General features: G+C 36.6%; 1 protein-coding gene across 1 annotated transcript in view; it reads right to left on the reverse strand.

Moving 5' to 3' along the window:
* UNC13C (unc-13 homolog C) overlaps positions 1 to 21,683 on the reverse strand; it is a gene marked incomplete at both ends in the record, with an annotated part of 123,101 nt that overhangs the window by 43,806 nt on the left and 57,612 nt on the right. Inside the window, 5 exons of the mRNA XM_084213730.1 lie at positions 4,445 to 4,530; positions 10,542 to 10,675; positions 18,934 to 19,062; positions 19,863 to 19,952; positions 21,232 to 21,300. Of these exons, the coding sequence (XP_084069856.1) occupies positions 4,445 to 4,530; positions 10,542 to 10,675; positions 18,934 to 19,062; positions 19,863 to 19,952; positions 21,232 to 21,300 (508 nt within the window). The remainder of the gene's footprint in view (positions 1 to 4,444; positions 4,531 to 10,541; positions 10,676 to 18,933; positions 19,063 to 19,862; positions 19,953 to 21,231; positions 21,301 to 21,683) is intronic.

Consider the following 21,683-nt stretch of genomic DNA (forward strand, 5'->3'; position numbering starts at 1 on the left):
CCTCAGGATGTACAGAGTGTACCTGCTGTTAACAACATCCTTGTCTGTTATGGTGAATAAAGAACGTTTCTAACTCCCCTCTTCCTCTAAACACAGCAACATGCTATCTTATCTGCCAAAGGAAGGTTTAACTCCAACTTTAATCTCCCTGACTTTGCCTTCACAGACTCTCTGAGTCGCCACAGAGGACTCTTAATTCCTCAGGTGTCTGAAAAGATAAGCATGGAATACATTTGTTGAAAAGTGCCAATGCAGAAATGACACTAAAATAAAAAGGTTTTATATTTTGATAGTGATGACATCCTGCATTCTTGTGGATGCTGCCTTCTTGTCCTTTACAAAATCTCAGTCTCACCTTCCCTCACCTCTGTAGCCTCCCTCTGAACCAAGACTATATTCCACTTTAAGGGGAACTTTGTAAATTGTAAATTTAGAGTGAAAATAGACTTGAAATCTGCCACTTAATGGCGTGACCTTTCTCTGGGCAGCATTAGCCTTTTTGGATTTTTTTTATGCTGTCTCTATGCTCAGCATCAACTCCTGGACCTGCCTCTTCTCTTTCAAATCACTTCATCAGTTTCTGTCATGGAAGAAGTATCTGTCAGAGAAACAGGAAAACAGTATCTTTTTAAGCACTGAAGACAACAGCAAACTTGAAAAGCAAACCTACATTAAATGCATAAAATGGTGGATGACTATTTCCTTTTCCTATTTTTATAAACCTTTAGACTATAAGGTCTTCAGGATGGAGACTGTCTGTTGCTGTTATTTACACAGCAGCCATCTAATTTCTCGCCTGATTCTGGTCTTGACTTCTGGCCACTACCAGAATTAGATTATCATAATAACAGCAATTAGGATGTTCTCTTTCTAAAAGACTGGATAGTTTCAGACATTTGATCTGACCTATTCAAAAGTTAGAGATCTGAAAGATCTGAAAAAAAAATTTCTGAGGACAAAAAATTAAAAAAACATACTTTGCAATTGCATGTCTAATTTCATCATCTTTTAACCTTTGCATCTTCATACTTGTAAAGGAAAAGATTTCTTACCATATGAAGTGAGTAAACAAATCACATGCACTGTTGGTAAAATTCTCTGTTCTCATTTTTTTGGCAGCATAAATATGGAATAATTGGGGGATCAGAGAGTACAAAAAATATTACCATCCTATAAGATCAGCTGTTTGTATAAACTAAATGCCAAACAACAATCTATAATGTATCATGCAAACCAGTGATGCTTCATGGACAGCCTGCAAAGAAGAAAAAACCCAAAGAGACCAAATCTAATGAAGACAATTCTCAAAGAGAAACATGTGATACCTTTTTCATGCAATATCTACACATAAAAATAATCCATTAGACCAGAAAAAAGAAATATAACTAGTGTGAACTCAATTTGTTCAAGTTTGCATAAAACTTTTAACACTATCCAAAGGCTAAACACTTTAATTAACTTCAACTGGAAAAAATCTGGAATGGAATTATGAACTCAATAGCAGATTTTAGTACAGTTTTGTTTTCAAGGCATGTCAGCTTGGCACAGTGTGGCCCTGATCTTGGCAGCTGTGCAGACTGAGCTGTGCTTTGGGATGGCCTTTCCTCCCTCACCAAAACCCCGAGCTGTTCCCGCAGTGCCCATTTAGTGCCCTGGTACTCTCAGAGACACGGCTTTGCTCTTCCCTAGCCAAAGGCCACTGCCATGGCAGCTGCTCTCCCCTGACTTCTTCATGCCACAGCAGCAGCCTCCTTGCTGGAGTGTCCTCCAAGTTCCAAGGGAGGAGAGAAGGCAGAGAGTGTGTGGTGCCAGCTGGTGCCCCTCATAGGGCTGTTCTACAAGAAAAGGTGGGCAGAGGGCACTGCTGGAGGGCAGCAGATCTGCAGTACACGCACCCCCTGAGCAGATCCAGGAGGGATTCAGCTGTACAGGGGGAGCACAACAGCCATTCTGAACTGCACACAGGAAAAAGGGAAAGAGAATGGAAAGTGGATGCTCCAGTGTTTGCTGTCTTGCTGTTTCCTGAATTTAAACTGATGGGTGTGGCTGGTTGTATTTGTGAATACAAAAAGTGGGTAAAACCAGAAACAGGATCTTGGATAAGCTAATCCAATCTTTTTTATCACATGAGCAATCTTTTTGCAAACAATGTTGGACCAGTTCATTGCTTCTTGATTGGATGCAGAAAGGAATCAACTTTGTAGCACAAAAGATGCTGCTTCAGGAGATTAATACTAAATTAGAGTAGGGAAAGATTGCAATCACAACCCTGGACACTAGGTATGAACAGATGGTAGCCTATGTTAATAACTTGGAAGGCGAGAGTGGCATAGCAGAATGCAATGCATTTTAATGAACTCCATTAAAACCATGAGGACCAACTGTGAACATATTTAAGAGCTTGCTTCTAATCTTATAGAATCTAAAGAAAAAAATATTATTGTCCTCAACAACTGAGTTAAACCCTGTTTTCAGAATATCTATTGAAAGAATTAATAATTCAAATCCCAGCAAAGCTGGGTAGAGGATCAGTATACCGATCTATATTTTTTTACTAGATTTATTGAGGTTCCTGCTTAGGAATGAAATCATAGAAGGTGAATTTTTGTATATTTATAATAATTTACACTAATTTCGAAATAATAACTTGTACTAATTTCATTTTCCTTTAATTATTATTTATATGCAGGAACTGTTTCACTAATGATTCTGGGAGCACTTTAGAATTCCTAATGCCAACAATGGCATTTAGTCTCCTCAGTATCCACAGCAACACAGAAAAGAGACCACATTCAGAGACTGGTCTGGAACATAAAAAGTCAAAGGCCTTCTACATTTCTCTCTGCAGAATAAGGATTAATATTAACATTAATATTTATTTTAAAGTCCTGATTCAGTCCTAGCATCCACACTTTATATATTGTATAATTAAGTCTTATGAGGTTCTTGTTCTATTCTTTGCAACCAAGAAACGAGCCACAACTTGATCTGAAGCAGCCTTTTGAGTGAGCAGTGAACAAATAGATCTCTGGGTGCTCATGTGGATGGATGTCCATGTGCAGAGTATAGCTACACCCCCAAGGTCATGAAGTCATGGCAATTGCTGACTATTAGAAATCCTCAGTAATCTGTGCTATCTGTAAGGGAATCACAACACTGAGTTACTGAGTTTTCTGATAGCTGTTCCTGACTGACAGCCTCTCCAGATAGAAGATTCCCTGATGGAACCAGGATTATGCTTTAACTGAAACCAGTGGCTTTCACTTGGTCTTCACATTTCTCAGCTCTTGGAAGCTTTTGCCTTCACTGATCACTCCTTAAGGATGATCTGCCTGACATCCCTTCTCAAACTTGCACTTCTGATTCACTCTGACATGACTACAGAACAGCACTTTGAAACAATAGTTTGAACATCTCTTCTCCTACCCACATCTAAGATGTCTCATGTCTTCTGTTGTTTTTGTACATACTTTCATTACCTTCCTTCCTTTCTTCTCTGCTTAGTACGAAAGTTCCACGTTCAAATAAAACAATTAATATAAAGTAATACAACAGCATGTGAACAAAACAGTTCTTCCACCAATAGCCATTCTAGCCACTCATCTTTTCACTTTCTTTATCATCATGAAAATCTGCCATGTCATCAAAGCAGCACTGCACTGATATTTTCACATTAGACATTCTGGAGAGAATAATATAGAAGTGTATCTTTAGATATTTGGGGTTTTTAATCCTTTATGCCTGTTGAATTACATTGTTTTTTAAATTCAACGTCATATGTTTTTTCTCACCCTTTTTAGACCTGCTCTGTAGTTAGTAACAGACTTGACTAAAGACAATGCCAGTTTCATGCAGGTATTTTTACTTGGTTTGCTGCAATAACCATATTTTATTGTGTGTTTGAAGCCATTAGTTGGAGGCAATCTGCTATATAGCAAAACCCCATATATTTTAACAATGGCTAACCACAATATCTTAAGAGATAAAATGAAACTACATTTGATTCTGCTGGAACCAGAATGAATACATCCTGCCTTTTGAACACAAAAAGATTTAATTATAAGTGTGTGCTTCCTCCATAATTTCATTCCACAAATGTTCCTTATGGGCAAGTTAACAATTTTCAGCTAGTGAGAAAAATCGGAATATCTACAATGCTCTCTAGCAAGCACATGTGGGTCTCTTTGGACACTGAAGGTTTTTATCAGATCTAAGAAGCAGCATTTCAAGTCACAATTATTTTGTGTTCTTCTTTTACAGATAACTTCATATATTCACAGTGAAATTATTTGATTCCTTATAACCCTTCTTTTTCACTAACTTACAAAGCATCTTAAACAAGTACACCAGAAAGCTCTAAGCACACACAGAAATCTGGTATCACTTGCAGTGGAAATCAGTCTTGCTGAACTCACTAGTGTAATTAATGGTTTGTTCTAATTACCTTCCAGAGCATATTTCATGTCCTGGGCAAACAGAGTCCACATGATTTCAGCACTGATTTTTCCCATGTTCAGCTCTTGAGGGAACCTGCAATCAATCACATTAGATCAGTTCACCTGCTGCTAGGAACGATTCTTACATCTGCACAAAGAAAAGGCAAATATTTACACAAAATAATTCTTCTAGTATACACTTACTGTATCTTATGTTTGGTAACAATTATATAAACCATCCAGCCTTCAAATAAAACTTCCCTCATATGACATTTTAAAGCAAGAAACATTCATCTATCTTGCAGATGATTCCTCAGCTTTAGATAAATCAGATGGCTTATGAAGAACATGAAACAGTTGGCTCAGATGTTTAGCAGCCACAGGTTTTCCTTAATTCCCTTCTGACACTGGAAAAGAGTGAAGCTGTCTGTGAAGCTATATTGTACTCATAGAATCCAATTCACTGAAGACTTCCACCTTGACATATGGATAAAATAATAAAGAATTTAAAAAGTAGTGAAATGCAGATTTTGATTCAAAATTTTAGTTTTGGTCTCATTCTTCATATCATCTTTGAGAAGACCTTTTTAGATACTTTCTGCTGTTATGAGGAAAGTATTTTTACAAAAATCTTTCATAGATCCCAGCTGCTTCTCATTCAATGCAAAAGAAAGGCCTTAATCTTTGACTGTTAGCAACTAGCAAAAGCTGGCATTTTAGTGATGAACACCGTGTTTCTGCAACATTTTTTGTCTTAAAAGAGGGGCTGTCTTTAATGCAGGTACTGACATTAATATGAGCCATTCTCAGGACACAGAGGCAGAGCAGTCAGGTCAGGCAGATGAAGAGCAGAAAGTAGAACAGGATCTCCCAGTGGGTTAGCAGTTGTTTATAGCACAGGGGTGCAGTGAGAGCCACACAAATACACCCACAGTTCACTAGGAATACATAAAATAAGGGAATATATTAATGAGGAGCTACACAGAGCTGTGTGGCTTTTGTGTTGAGGTTATTACACTATATACTAGCAGAGAATTGGATCCAAAGTATTTTGACCTTTTTGTAAAGCACTAATCAAATTCAGAAAATATTCCGTAATAATTTCTGTAAAAATGTAAGAATTTTTAAAGGTCTTGTTGACATAGAAAGAATGAGAATTATGTGCAACTTTGAAATAGTAGCAGTAGGATCTAAGTAATGTATTCATTTTAGAGACCTATTTGACCCTGATCATATCTGCAAAGAAAAAGTACTTAAACAGCTCATTAGCTCTGCCACTTTAATAGGAAGCAGTTGCTAGCTCAGTTCACTGAGCCCTCTTTATGCTAATGACTGCTCAATTAAAGAACTTCATATTAATTCTATTACCACAAAATTAATTTCTGTTCAAAAACGGAAATGCATTTCAGCTGTCTTAACTTTACCTCCAATCCACTCTGAGTTCTTTCTTAGCACCAGACTTGAACTTTGATGGTGTTGCTCTGAGGAAGTATTTAACAGCTGATTTAATATTGACACTGTCTTTTGAGCATATTGCAAGGCTGGCCATAAGGCAAGGCTGGGCCTGACAAAAATGCACTTGTTTGATTAGTGATAAATAGATTTGTCCATGCATTTTAACTTGTGAAAGCACATGCACACACACAAACTGCAATTATCAATGTTGATTAAATTAGCTCAACACATCCCACCTGGCTTCAGTTAGGTGAAGTCTAAAATTGGTGCCAGTTTTTATGCTTCTAACAGACTGGTGGGGATTGCACAGATAGGTGCAGATAAGATAAATGGTAACAGCTGTCTTATTAAAGGGAAGGGGTAATCAAAGGTGAAATACTAAATCATCCATATAAGTATGGTATTTTGTATGATTTGTATTTTATCACCTTATTTTTAGGTAAGAAAACATTTTTCAAACTACTTCAAATTTCGATCCATAAGGAGCAAAATATCAGAGAAATTTCTCATGCAAGTCTCTACACATTACATTTTCTAATCTTTGTAAAAGCCATGTGTTTTCACATTTCTCAGTGAAGCAAAAGGACAACCAGCAGAATTCTCTGTCAGTCATTTAGCTGGCTCTTGCTACAGTTATTTCTGCCCCATAGGCCATCATTTTCCCAGTTTCTATGTCATTCTTGGAACTATATAAAATCTCAGTTTATCCAGAAGAGTTATGTTGCCCATGCATTATCATATCTATGTATTTCCAAAAATACTAAATTGCATATACAAGACAGCCACTTATATCTTCACTCTATTGATTTTAATTAAGCAAAAATTTAGTGAAAACAGCTCCCATTGGCTAGTTCTAATGAAGGACTATATATCAAACCACAGATCAATGGAATGAAATTGAACTCAGATTAAAAAAAATGAAAAGAATCAATGTATAAGCGAAACATATATAACCCCCCAAGCATTTATCCCAGACAGTACTGCATGCCTCTAGTTCAACCCTAAAGTCAGAAAATTCTATCATGACAACTAAAAATGCTTTTTCATAATTTGTGCTGCCAAATCTCCAGTCTGCTACATCTTGAGAATATCAAAGTCTCTGAACCTCAGATGCACTTTCTCAGAATAGCTCAAATTCCATACTTGGTGGCTTCAGTCTCATCCAGGTGCTAAATCTCACCAGTCCTAGGGGATGAATACATCCAGTTTTGGGCCGTACATGCAGCAAGAAGATAGATCACACCATCTGTGGAGGGCTGGCCATGGCCCCTGCTTCACTAACTCTTTAGACAAAAGTTCTATTTGATTTTGGAAAAGATGTATTCCATTTAAATGTGAGCAAAGAGCTCATTTATTCTTACATTTTGTGCTTTATTCTCCATCTATCCAAAGCTTTATTTTTAACACTCCTTTTTCTGAAGACAAAATAATGGGCAAGAGAGATGCTGTATGTAGTCTATATAGTCTATAATCTGGTCTGACAGTGTTACATTGTTACATGAGAAGCTACAGTGGGTATGGTGAAAGAATAAGAACAGCTTTGTTCACAGGATAATGTTCACAAATTCTATGAAAGAAGTGATATTCATATGCTTCCACAGAATAAAGTGTAACTGGTAATGAGGAATATCACTGCATCAAGACACAAATCACATCAGATAGACTTTCTATCATGAAAGAAACATTCTGAAGTTGGCCTGATACAGCCCAATTCATGATAGAGTATACTCTGACTTTTTCACTTCCTTCTATAATTTTTTTCCCACTGGCCTGTGTTTCATAACTCACTGACATGTAGGTTACAATTATGCTTTCTACAATATAAGTTACTATCCCAAATTTCTCAGAGGTATTAAACATACTAGTTCTGAAGCATGAAGAGATCTGCTGCTGCAGATTTCATTTGTTAGTCCTTCCATACCGCATGGAACACAATGTGATCACGGAGAAAACAAATCCTAACACTGCAAAGATCAGAGGATCAGTAAATAAATTTAAAAATCCCATCAGAACTGTCTTGTTTTTTAAGCTCATACTACAGTGACAACTTGACTGTTCTGAGTATATGTGAAAAAAAAAAAAAAAAAAGGCAGGGGCCTGAAGTTTAGATCTTGCTTTCAAAATACAGGAGCATATTTGACTTGAAGATTTTGTCCTTGATGTTCCTTTTATTAGAATAGATAGTTTATTTTGACAGAAATTTCTCCTGTCTCACAGGATATTTAGAAGAGCCAGGAAGCCCGGATTTGCCTGTGAATCAGGTTTCTAACTCATTTTACATTGTTTAACTACTAGAATAAGGATTTTATAACTTAAACAAATACCAGTCCATGTTTTTCCCTCAAACTTGTCAAATTTCTAGTGCCATGTAAGAACTGCAGGTTGCCCCCACACTCCCACTGGGTGGTCTGGTGTGGTCTGTCAGTGGCTGCAGTGCTTGCTGAGGCCATCACGTCATGTTTCATCTGGATTCATAACCTGACACAGTTCAAACTACTCCATCACAGTGTAATTTTTGCCTCCAAGGTAGATATAAAAATAGGGTTTCCTAAACTGGCTGAGGAGTAGAATTCTTAGCAATATTATAGAATTGTGAAAACTTTTATCAGAATGCTCTCCTGGGGATCTTCGGTTGCCTCATTTCTAAAACAGGATTCAAATGGATGCAGGCTTGAATACTCCACTGATTCACTGCAGGGCCATATATTTCTAATAAGGAGTCATATTTTTGCAGTATTCTGTGTATTCAAGTTGTATTTCCCATTCAGCTATTTAAACCCATTTCCTTTTCTGGGGTAAGCAGGGGGGAAGAGGCTGTCTTACTTTTTCTCAACAGCTTTTACATTCTGCTTTTGTGTTAGGAGAAGCTTTTCTTTTAAAAAAACGTATCCAAAGCTCTCTGAACAGTTTTTCAAGTTTTTTTTCAACTAGAGGCTCTTCATCTTTTACTTCTGATGTCTCTACTTCTAAAAGACATGCTATTCCCTGTGTTCACTCTTTCACTTACAAAACAACAGCAAAAAAACAGAGAGAAGTAAAAGACCCAAGCTCTCTCCCTTAATCTGTCCCAATTCCGTCCACTCCTGATTCTCCTTTCGCATCTTACACAATCATTCATCTGTACTTCAGGGAACCTACTAATCCCCTTAGAGGAACTCTGTTCTTTATGCCTTTACTTTCTCCCTCACATTTGTATAAAAACAGAGCTAGAACAATTTTTAGGATAATTAACCTGCAATTACACTCGTTTAATTTCAATGAAGATAATGAAATTAATCACACACATGTATTTATCTCAATTATATATTTTACAATTACTGTATTATCTGTACAGCCTGTCAGACAAAAGGTTGAGCTTTCATTAATGGAGAAACTTGACACTACGACATAAAAATGGAGTAAACAGGAAAAGTGTTTTCTTTCCTCTATAGGGTAAGAACTTAATCCTTAATAAGGTCAGTGCAACAAATAATTAACAAAGAAATGTTTATTATCCAGTACTGAAGTGATATTCTATTTCAAGTAAAGGAAGGAGTCAGAAGTCAATGACTTTCAAAGTCTTTCAGCTTCTGGTTATCACCAGGAGGTTTCTTTGTCACTTTTACTGTGGGGCCATAAAGAGAATGGTACCTTTTATCAACAGACAAGCACATCTCAATGTATAGAGTGCATTCTAGTATCTACCCTATTTTGGCGGAAAAAACCAGATTGTTCCTGCTCCCCTTCAGAGCATTCAATTAAATGCAATTGCAGAAACCTCTATTAATTGTTTAGTCAAAATAGAGATGTAGATTTCAATGTTAATTTTTGCAGAAGTCATCACAGCCAGACTATGCCCAGATTTTCTGCGATCTCTCTGTAAAAAGGCTCCAAAGAGCAAAAAAATTTCCCCAGGGCTTCATCATGTCACATTTCAATTGGTGCAAGGCCCATTTCTCCAGCTGTAATATGTGAAACATGCTCCTTTGCACTCTATATATTTCATGTTCAAACCCCAGCACTGCCTTCTTTTCCTGTGTTTATCAATTGTTTCTCCCCTTTCTACTCATATATCAACCTTAAATTATTTGACTTGTCTTGGTTATTGATTGTACCTCCCTCATCTGCTACGTCTTCAATTCTGAGAAGTTAAATTCCATCACTGGGATACTGCTCTCCACATATTTTCAAGTCAGTCTGGCGAGGCAATTATAAATTCAGTAAGGGTCTTTTTGTGAAGTTCATTGCTTTTTTTTTTTTTTTTTTTTTTACAATTACATGCCTAGAAACCATATCTAAAAGACCTTCAGCATGATTTGAACACCATGTGTGCCATGATACTCCCATACCATCAATACCATCACACTGAAAATTCCCTTCACTGAAATGTCACTGACATTTCCCTTCTACCCATCTCTCATGTAGAATATTTTGCTGCTTAAAGTTTTGAGATGACTCATATATCACCTGTCCTTAATATTCCTAAACCAAATTATTTTCTTTCCATTATCAGAGCTCTAAGTTTTTATCAAACTATGTCAATGCAACATTCTGTATAAAAATCTCTACCTAGATTCTATTTAAAATGCAAGTTCTGATTCAGGTGTATTTCTTATCTGTATTTTAATAAATCCATGATTCTTAATTTTTTTTGGGTAAGTAATTACTTACTGGTTCAAGATTGGTGTATATGCTGTTTTATCTTCATCTATAATGGTGACCATCAGAGTAATCAGCTGTGCCCAGAAATCCAAATTCTTTGTTGTCGGTCCCTGTTCTTCTTTAGGAACTTCTTGTTTCTTACTCTGTTAAAACAAGATTGAATATATTTTCATTAGAAAAAATACTATGGGAGTCCCACTTACAGATTATTCCTTGGTTGGGAAGAGTGACATATTAACAATCTTGAGAAATTTTGGACCAAGACTGGCTAACCAACAGAGCAGAGCAAATGAAAAATGGTACTTGGTTGTGCACAAATATAAAGAACCATAGTGCAAAGATTGTCATGTCAGCAAAGGAGATCAATAGAGACTTGGTTTTTAGTGCATGCTCACACTGTAATTAGATACATTATTAAATTCTTTGCTGTGCTGAGACTCAGCAAAGGGAGAATTGCCTGTAGAGGCAGAACTTTTATACCCAACACAATAAAAACTGAAAAAAAAAAATCAATGCTGAGGATTATTTAATGCTTTGTTTTGAATTATATGCTGAAGGTATTCAGCCTAACATCTGCTTATGGTCTAAATGAAGAAGCAGTTGAATTCCCCATTATTTTATTGAGAATTTTATATTCTTTAATTTTACCATAATGTGCATTTACAGACAGACTTTGTCTCTACAATTTTTATTTATGAACCCTTAACCTAAAATTTCCTAGGCAAAAGTATTTTGCATTCCTTTTCTTGGCAGAAAGATCACATTCTTTACCAATGTCCAATAAATAACTTCATTGTAGGGACCCAAATAAGAAAAGAAATATTTTTAATTCTGTATGGACACATACATGAATAATTTCTACCATACAAAGCTATGTCTGCACATGCTAGATCTACACGTGCTCTTCTACACTGCTGTGTGAGATTGAAAGGGGTCTCAGATAGTAAGTCAGAAAAAAAACATGCCTGTGATCCTGCAAGTTTAAACACATATTCCCTGTACCTCTCATTCCTAGTCCAACTATGACCACTTCAATGGACCTGGTATCTTTTTGAATATGCCTAACACTACATTAGCGTCACAGTAAATTAATTAAATGTTACTTTAACCCAAATTAACTTCTATCTATGAATAGCATTTAGAATAGCAGAAAGAGAATTTCAACAACACCTATTTGAAACTGTTTTTGTGGCCACTGTGGAATATTTTAGACAAGTATCATTAATCACACTGCTATATACTCAGATGAACTACAAAGGGTACCACCTCAGTGTCTAAAGCAACGGAAATAAAGCCCAGAAGGAGGTCAAAGGATGGTGGGTCGGGTGTCACCAACAATTAACAACTGTGCATGCAAGTGAGAGTGCTTTTCAAAACAGAAATGAACATTAGAGTGTTAATGTCACTCGTAAGGGCCTTCCCTGGTATACATTAGATTTTTACTAAAAAGGCCTTGTTTCTACATCGAAGATGTATGTCTAATAGACCATTTTTTTTCTCAGAAGCTTGTTAAATCAAACCAACTGAAAGGCAGCTGTAGAAGACTAAGCCACCTCATATGTAGCTCAGCATCTTATCCAAGAACTGTATTTCACAGCAAGTGACATGTAGCTGAGACAGCTTTTCATGGCTTTGAAGGTGAATCACAGAATGCAAAATTCAGTTCTTCAACAGAGATAGCAAAAAGTAACTGATTTACAATGTAATAGTTGCACAAGGAGGTCCTTTCCACCATAGTTCTCTGGAAAAGAAATCTCTTTAAAATCTGTATGACCTTTTCAAAAGTCCCAGAGAAGGTATTTTTAAAATAGCCTCACATTACAGATGTGGTTTTATGTCCTGAACAGAAAGTGCATACTCTGCCCACCCCTAGTTGTTATTTCCAGTCTTTATCCTAAAATCAACTTAATGTGTTAGACATGCTCAGAATCATTCAAGCTCTTTTTACCTTGTTATTGTCAGCGCTATTATTTGTTTTATGTACAGCAGATGCCTTTGTAGAATTATGGAATACTCTGAATTGGAAGGGGCCCACAAGGACCAGAGTCCAGCTCTTGGATTCCTGCACAGGGCAATGCCCAAAAGCCCACTGTGTGTTTGACAGTGCTACCCCAGCTCTGGCTTGGAGCAGTGCTGTTACAATGAGGTAAAACAGTGGTGGAAATTTGATTTCAATTTAGACTTTTTTCTTCACTCTCATTGCACCCACTTGAAAGAAACTGTCAGTGTAAAAGCATGAACTAAATAGCTGATATACCTAATTAGTGCCACACTGGAACAAATACAGTCAAAAGTTATAGGAGACCCTAAATACTGCTTATTATTGTAGAGGATGCTAACAATGAGAATTTTTAAAAAATACAACTGAAAAGGTCAAAAGGAACATAAATTCTCGATATAGCAAGATGACAAAAGATTAAACTGATGGTATTAGTGGTTCTTAATTTTAAAATAAAGGAGTTTCTGAAGTTTCCTGTCTTCTGTTTTTGTTTGATACAGGACTGAACAAGCTCAAATCACAGACTGCTCTTCCAGTAACTAAAAGACCTTTCCAAATACTGATGTGAATGAAAGTTTGCCAATCAGCAGAATCACTTTCGTTTCCATGAGCTTTTTCACATAGGAAAGGTTATTTAAAATATCTCGACCTCCTGTAACATCACTTTGGATGGTAATGCTGCCCACGTGCACAGAACTATGAAATGCCATAAGATGTCCTGTACTTAAAAGCTCAGTAAGTGACTGGCCAAAGGCACAACAACGATATTCCTAAGGGGCTTCTGCTGGCAGATCAAACAAGCAATAAGAGCAAATGATATCTCACCAACAAGACAGGTTTTTATACTCTCATATTAATTGACTTGGGTACTTCTTGCCTGTAGGATCACCCTAGAGTGGTAGCAAACACCTTATAAGAAAAGTGTCTTTAAAGAGAAGTCATATAATTCACTTAAGAGTCACAAATACAGTAAGTACTGGAGATTCTCTGTGGGTTTTTAAATGCAAAATTCAAACTAGGTGATAACTCTGTTTTTTGCCACATCAAAATCAGAAAGAGGAAGTGTGTAAGAACAATTTTTCATAGGATATGAATCTAAATAAATTATTTGCACCAAATCATGTTTTTCTCAATTCCCTTTTAATGTCAATTTACTAGTCACCAAATTCATATTCAAGCAATGGATCATGCAGCACAGAGCCTCCAAAATCATTACTGGTATTTTGATACTCTCTTAAAGAGAAAAATAAAATGTAGAGAGAGTTTTCTGAGTTTAATGGGGGAAAAAAAGGCTAAACTGTTGACAAACAAACATTTTGTACTCTAGAAAAGTGACTGAGACTGGAGAAAGCAATCTCAGACCCAGTGTGAAGCAAGATTAAAATCTACATCTCTATTACCCTGAGACAAATCTGTAAAGCCTGGTCTGAGAAACAGAGGGTTTTCAACTTCTCCCATCACTGATTTTACCAGATCGTAGGATGAATGTCTGGTTTAATTTTCTTTGTTTTTATTTTGCTATGTTCTGTGCAATCAATACCCATTATTATCTGTGTGACTTTGATAAATTGAATCATATGATATCAGAAAGTTATATATTGCTGTCTGCTGCAAGCCCCAAGCTAGGTTTCAGAATACAAAATTTTCTATATAAATAATGATACAGTAGAAATTCAATGGAAACCAACACAGTAGCCTTGATCAGCACAAGGCTGCAGAGGGCAATTTTACAGATCAGTCTTAAATAATGAAATATTAATTTTAACAATTCTTCCATATTTTAAACTGCATACAATACATATAATATTACTTAATGTAGAATCACCAGCAAATATACAATATGCACTATATATATACACATATGCAGACAGTCACATATAATGCCTACCTATTTTTAGAATTTTATATATTTTTTAATTTTTAATTTTTATTTTTAATTTCTAAAGGATTTTTAATATCTAAAGGAATGAAAATTCAGCCTTCCAGAATTTACTCAAGAGAGCCTAAAGCCAGAAACCATTTGCAGACATGCATTCAAAACCTGTGAGGGATTTCCCTGTGCAGTGCTGTCGCACAGTGACTAACTCCAAAACTGTTAACTTATTTGAAACTGAAACCCTATCTGGAGAATCATCATAGAATAACAGAATGGTTTGGGTTGGAAGTGATGTCAAGGATCATCTTTTTCATTCCTCTTGCTCTGGGCAGGGACTCCTTCCACTAGACCATGTTGCTCAGAGTTCCATTCAAACTGGCCTTGAATACTTCCAGGGATGGGGCACCCACACCTTCTCCAGGCAACTTTATGTGTTCTCCAGTAACAACTCAAGTGGAACAGAATTTTTTTTTTGATTAATTCTCATCAAGAATTGTCAGCCTTTTTCTTCAAGGACTGGGAGGTGAAAGGAGCTGGTTTAACTGGTCTAGATGTTTAGGGCAGTGTAACAGGCATAGCTCCTCTGCAGTGGCCAGCCACATGACACTGGGGTTTTGATCTGAGCCACCCACCCAGACGTGTTCTGCTTCTGCAGGGAGTAGGCGGAGGAAGACCAAAGTGAGCCCTCACTTATTGCAAGCTCTTTGATTTTCTAACCAGTGTTCTCAGACAAGCTGCTAAGAAGAAATTATATCTGTAAGATCTGATCTTCTTGTGACAGAGAATTCTCAGAATGGGGTTGGAAATAGCATAGGAAAAAATGCAACCTTCTGTTCTGAGGAAATTTATCAAATGTTTTTCTATTACTGTGGTTAACATTCTGCCCATCAAACACAATGCTGCAACACAAGGAGAGATCTCTAAGTACCCTCTGCATGTCAGATTTGAAGGAGCCAGAACCTCTTCAGTGAATCTAAAGCAATACCTAAATATAACAAAGGGCCTCACAAGAATTATTATTTGACACTGAAATTTGCATGCCTGGTTTGAAAACCACAGATCACAGTCATGCTTCAATTCTTGTAGTATTTCTATAAGAAATTAATAATCTAACCTCTTTTTTTTTGGTCATTTATACTAAAGAGAAAAAAGTACACCTTCAAAAACACCTATGAGGCTTGGATTCCCAAATCCCAAATGGAAAAGTGACCAGGGACTCACAACTGAGTAAAACAAAACTGAGCCAGCTCCCAAAGCACAGGCCCATCCATGTGCTCATCTACAGCTCTGATTCACAGATCTGGGATGTTTTTAGCTCATTATAAATCCAGCCCAAGGTGCTGTTACCCCTGTGAGAGATGAATGGCAAGGGCAGAGTACTGTGCTGCTGCAGCTGTACACCCCTGGCTCCTGAAGGAGTCAATTGCTCTTTGCTATCTCCAGTCTGCACCAAGCTGTGCTGTGACATCATGCAGAGCTAAGACTCAAGTAAAGGTCCCTAACATCAGGTAGAATATCAGGCCTGTTCTGATGAGCTGCTGTCAAATATAAAGTACTTCAGCATTTTATTCCAGTATATTGGTGCTATCAGTCATGAAATTATTTGTACTGATCAAGAGCTCTTCAGATAACATGAAGGGTATGGTCTGCCTTTCATTGGTGTCACTCAGTGGAGAAGACTGCAAAAAGAATTATTGAAGGGACTTCAGTAACTGCGAGCACCAGCCAGGATTTCAAAATTTGTTTTCTCAAGAAAACAGAAAGAGTGACATATCTGTAAATTGAGTCAGAAAGCTATCAAAGTGCTTCCTAAACTACTTCTCCAGGATATGTCTTTTTAACTTAGGGTAGAGCTAAGCACTTCACTCAGCTAACTATTAATTAAAAAGAGAAAATACTGCATGTGCTGCATGAGGAGCTAGACAGTCCTTCATCAGAGGGCTTTGTCTCCCATAATGAGGATAGCAATATACATGTCAGTAAGACTGTCAAGCTATCATGTTTTACTGCCTCTGGTAGTCATTGGTTTTTTGCCATCAGCTGTTCTTTGTATTCTGGTGTGGAACTGTAGTATGACATTCTTGCGTGCTGTTAGCATTTGCAATGCTTCACCCCAGGAAATATCCTCAGGGGTGATATTTTGCTGCAAGACATTAGCTTTTTAACGGTGATTGCCTGCCTGACACGAAGGTAGAGAGCAATAAAAAGAGGAATTGGAGACTGCTGAGCATATTTTGTGATTTACTTTCTGTGTTCATAGTGGCAACTATCCAAAAACTTCAGTTCAAGCCCCTCAATTTTAACAGTCATTGCTCAATTTTCACCCCAAAAATTAATCAACCCCACACAATCAGACCTGAAGCGTATTTTCTCGAAATACTTTGCAGGCATCTCTGAGAATTTTAGGTTGCAGCCAAAAGCAATTGCAGAAGGTGGTTACCCTGAGTTACACACAGATACACCCTGAGCGTGCAGGGGCCTCAGCAGGACATCTGCCAGTCCTTCCCCTGAGTGAGAGCAGGTGCTGACCTACATAAGAACCATTCCTTGTTGCTTTGGGGCTCATTGATCTCAGTGCTCAGTCTCACAGCTCAGAGCTCAGCTGTGCAGCTAAAACATGAACCTCCTGTGTGCAGAACCACGCTAGGATGAGCTCCCTCCCTCTGAGGGGAGGGGACCTCACCTGCTGGGGAGAGAGTGGAGATAAGGGAAGGGTACTGAGGAAGGCTTAACGGTGGAATCTGGTCTAATCTAAGGGGCTCGGACACAAAGCTAATAAAATGCTAATTACAATACTAGTTACTGCTTCATTATTATAGCAGTGATACCACAAGCCAGTCACCTGGATTCACTGGAAGGCCTCAGAGCTATAGGTTCAAACAAGCTGCATATTCAAGTGTTCCTAAAAGCAAATGCACTTTTGGATATACTGATAGGAAACCATACAAGGATCATGCTGAACAAAGTCTCCTTGTACAACTCAAGAGCTGATGCAGAATTCAGGTAGTCTTTTGAATTAATTTTACTCATCTATTAAAGTTAGACCAGTTATATTTCTCAGAACTGTCTCCCACCTTCTGGGAAGGAAAGTTTTACTGTCTGGCATTAAGATTATATGTGATTGTTGCTTGAATTTTTTTTTACTGTGATTTGCTGTTAGAAATAAATAATTCTGAATGTGATCTATTTATTTTAAATTTTGTGTTTTACATTTCTTCACTTCAGTTTCTTGCACTGCTTTGTGATTGTAACTGTACAGAAAATTGTCTGCCTAAAGTTTCCATATAAAACTGCCCCTGCTGGAAATCTTGTGAATGAGAACTCAAGAGGTGCAGAAATACAGTGAAATGCAGTTAACTCAGTTTTCCAACAGAGTGAATACTTGTGAATTTTTAAAATTTATTTCTTATTTCTCCACCATTAAGTAGAGTTGTGAGAGAGAAAAATATAATAACAACATTGCCTGTTTTGCCTCAAATATAATTTGAGGGAGAGGACCCTTACTTAAGCAAGTTTTACATTCTCTACCAAGCAGAAAAGCTGTAATATATCTCTGCACTTTAAAACCATATTTTAAAATAGACAGGCTAAATGACTGTACGGATTCACAAAAAAGAGTTGTGAATTTTTTGAATACAGATAAGCTTTTGCAGTTGTCACAATGCTTTGCAGAGGTACAACTTCATCACTTTTAGCTGTTCACTGAGGACTAGAATCTACTGATAAACTGCAGGCTTATGTAATACCCAGTCTAGCAGCACTTCATATTATATTTACCAGACAAGATCAAATTGCTGCAGAGTAAACGTTAGTGAGAAAACAGAACAGTTTATGACGTACATAGATGTGATGCCTGAAGCTGCTCCATCCACTAATTTATACTCCTACTCAGCTTACAATATAATCTGTTGTAGGATAAACACACATCAGCACTAAGTGTGGAGTGCTCATTGGTGCTGTGAGAATTTCTTACATTCAAAGTTACAGTTAAGTTTTTTCAGAAAAAGGAATCCAACAAGAGAAAATAAATTCTCATTTCAGAAATGTTGAACAGCAAATATCACCTTTCCTAAAACACAGGAATTCATATTCTGGATTTAAGAGAAATCTTTCATTTAAATAAATAAATAAATTCAAATAAATTTAATGTGAAGTCTTATATCATTAGTATGAGTGTTCTTATTAATTATACACACACATAAAAAAAAGTGCATTTGCCAAAGAACTTAGCTAATTCTGTTCAAGGCTAGAATAGTCACAGAAGTACAATTTTTTCAGTGTACCATCCAGAAAGCAAATGCAAGGTACAGGGTGTAATATGATAAAGAAGTGATGCTCCTTTAAGACAGTAATCAATTCTAACATTACTTCTAGAATGACCATATTATATTAAAAAATAAAGAGGGTTCTCAAGGATTTGATATGAAGGAGCACCAGAGGAGCACCAGAAGGCCTTTTTGTTTACCAAAGGCAAACTAACAGTAATGACTGAGCAACAGCACAGAACGAGTTCATTTTGACCTTACCTGATCCACTAATTGGGAGTAGAGGTCATAGCAATTGTCAAAAATGTATTTATAAGTTGAATCCAGGCAGGCTTTTACACAGTCTTTCACCACAGTACTGGCTCGAGGGGGGCTCTGCAATTCCAGGACCTAATTAAATATTTCATAAGTGGCAGAATGTCAGAATTAGATTGAACACAAATATCCAGGTGTTGAATGGAGTTCTGTTATATAGGATGAAAAATATTCAAATAAAGCAATGATAAAAATCATTAAAATTGTGTTGAATTAAGGTGGATTTAGTTCAAAGATACATTAAAACACATGCAATTAGATTTTGTCACTAAATTTTATTTAAATTAAAATATATATATGATGAAAGATGCATGCATGCCCCCCAGTCTATATTTTTAAATCTTAGGGTTTACATTTTATCAGTGTTTTTTTTTTATTTAGGAAATAATTAAACTGTAATATTTAAACTGTATAATATGTACTTTTCTTTGAATATCAGCCAAATGGCAGTTATTTATTTAAAGTAAAGGGTTAATCTTTTTAGTCCATTTCAGGATATATTAATTCAAACTTTAACTTAATGGATTATTTTAATTCTCTTTATGTAGTTGCCTAATGCAATGGAATCACATGCTAAAGGTTGCTTTGTGCTTTTCTTTTTCATTCAGTAATATTAATGTGTACCATTCCATTCCAAAAATATTTCCATGCTTGACCACTTAGATCTCAAACTTTGGAGAGACCAAGACAAATAGTTGTCAGATCTATTTTGCTGTTTGACTTGTGATTTTATTATATAAGTAGAAAACCCTTATTCTATATGACTCCTAAGGAGTTCAGCTAAGTTGCTTTATGTGATTTGACTTTAAACTAATTAAAAAGGAAAATGTTTTGTTTATGTCAGAAAATTTATTTGTGCAAGTAAAGGGCTATACCTTCATCCGAAAAAAAGTAATGCTAGTAAGCAGATCCACAGTTGATTTCAGATCTTGGAGTCTTTCAGAGTTGCTGGCAGGAAAATTATCCTGGTAAATCAGGGAAAGAGGAATCATCCAAAATTTGAGTTACAGGTAAAATCCTTGAACAACTAGTTAAAAACCCTCAAAGAAAACACAAAGTGCTGCTTGGAAGGATTAGAAATGTTCACATTACCCAAATTCTGCCTGTGAGATAGTTAATGATGAGCATCCCTTGGACATGAGTAGGAACACCTTTGATAATTCTCCTGCACTTGTAAAATGAATAATTCAAAATATTGTGATATTTCCAAAACATGGACAGAATAAAAAATGTTACAAGAAGTCTGGAAACTGTTGCTAATGAAAATCATTCATGGGTTTTGCATGGCACAAACATAATTTTGGGGCATAAATGCAGTAGTAAATTTAATGTAGAAATAATATATTCAATTTTTGCTACGATCTCTGGGTTGACAGAGTGATGTGAAATAGCATTATTTAAATAACTTCCTACTAATGAAATATCAGCCTCATGCTATGATACTGTCTGGACAGCATTCTTCAAATTGAAAAGATCTTAGCATGAACATATCTCCTTCATGAAGGATATGGTCTTAAAAACTAAGTATGTGCAACTTCCATTCTCTCTAATGCCTTGGGGTTCTTTTAAATACTCCCTTTCTCCTCCAGTTTTGGAGAGCAGGTCACATGAACAGACAAATCCTTGACCTGGAGGCTGCCACTCCTAGAAGCTGAAAGGAGAGAGCCACAAGTGATGAAGCCTTAACTTTGGTATTGTCCAAAAGTTTCATGACCCAATGGACTGGAGAAGGAGTGGGTGTTCAGAACCAAATGGCAACTGGCAGGTACCCAGTGCCTGCTTTCCTGAAAGGCTGGCATTGGAGCACAGCTCAGGGGAAGGAGATTCTGTGAGGCAGAAATCAAACTAATTCCTACCAAATAGAAAAACAAGGAGACAAGACTCTTTCAACATTACCAGGATTTTAGCTTGCAAGTTGTAGCAAAGATGTCAGGCTCCCACAAAAAATACAGCAGTAACTGCACTTTGCACTACCTCAGTCAGTGAAGGTAATTCCCAGATGAATTAACTTAATCAATTTAAGACTAGGTATAGACCAATTTAATCAAAGTTGTTGAATACTACTCTTTTTTGAATATGTGATAATCCCTTGACCTATTCATAGCTTTTGGAAAGGAAATACTAAGTTTTTTCTTTTTGTCAAATGGGAATAATATTGGTGTTAAACAGCTTAAATTCTGTAAATTTTCGTTCCAAAGGTTTTGGGGGTTTCCTGTTGACTCAAATAGAAGATGTTGTACATACCCTGTATTTAGATAAATCAATCCTCAGAGAATTGTGCAATTGATCCAGCAGCTTTATGAACTTTTCTCTCTGTACAAAGAAAAGAAGAATATGTTGCACTAGAATTTACAGGTTCCTGTAATTGTTGGGGTTTTAGAAAGCTTCTTTCCACTCTTAACTTATTTGAAAATCAATTTGTTTTCCATTATTTCATATACAAGTGATGGTTTGAAACACCTGTGTTTCAAGGCCAGGCGATGCACTTCATTCACTTTTTTTTCCCTTTCTACGTTGTATACCTGGTCTGCATTAAACACTGTGCAGCTGTGCAATACATTAGGGAGGGTCACAAAGATTTTGCAATGCAACATTTTCCTGTCTTATATTTGCCCTGCAACTGATTAAGCTCTTGAAGAAACCATCTCTCCCTTCCTTTAATAAGTAAGAAATGATGCTCATTTACTACAGAATTT

This window comes from Fringilla coelebs (genome assembly GCF_963513975.1).
Source record: "Fringilla coelebs genome assembly, chromosome: 12".
NCBI lineage: Eukaryota > Metazoa > Chordata > Aves > Passeriformes > Fringillidae > Fringilla > Fringilla coelebs.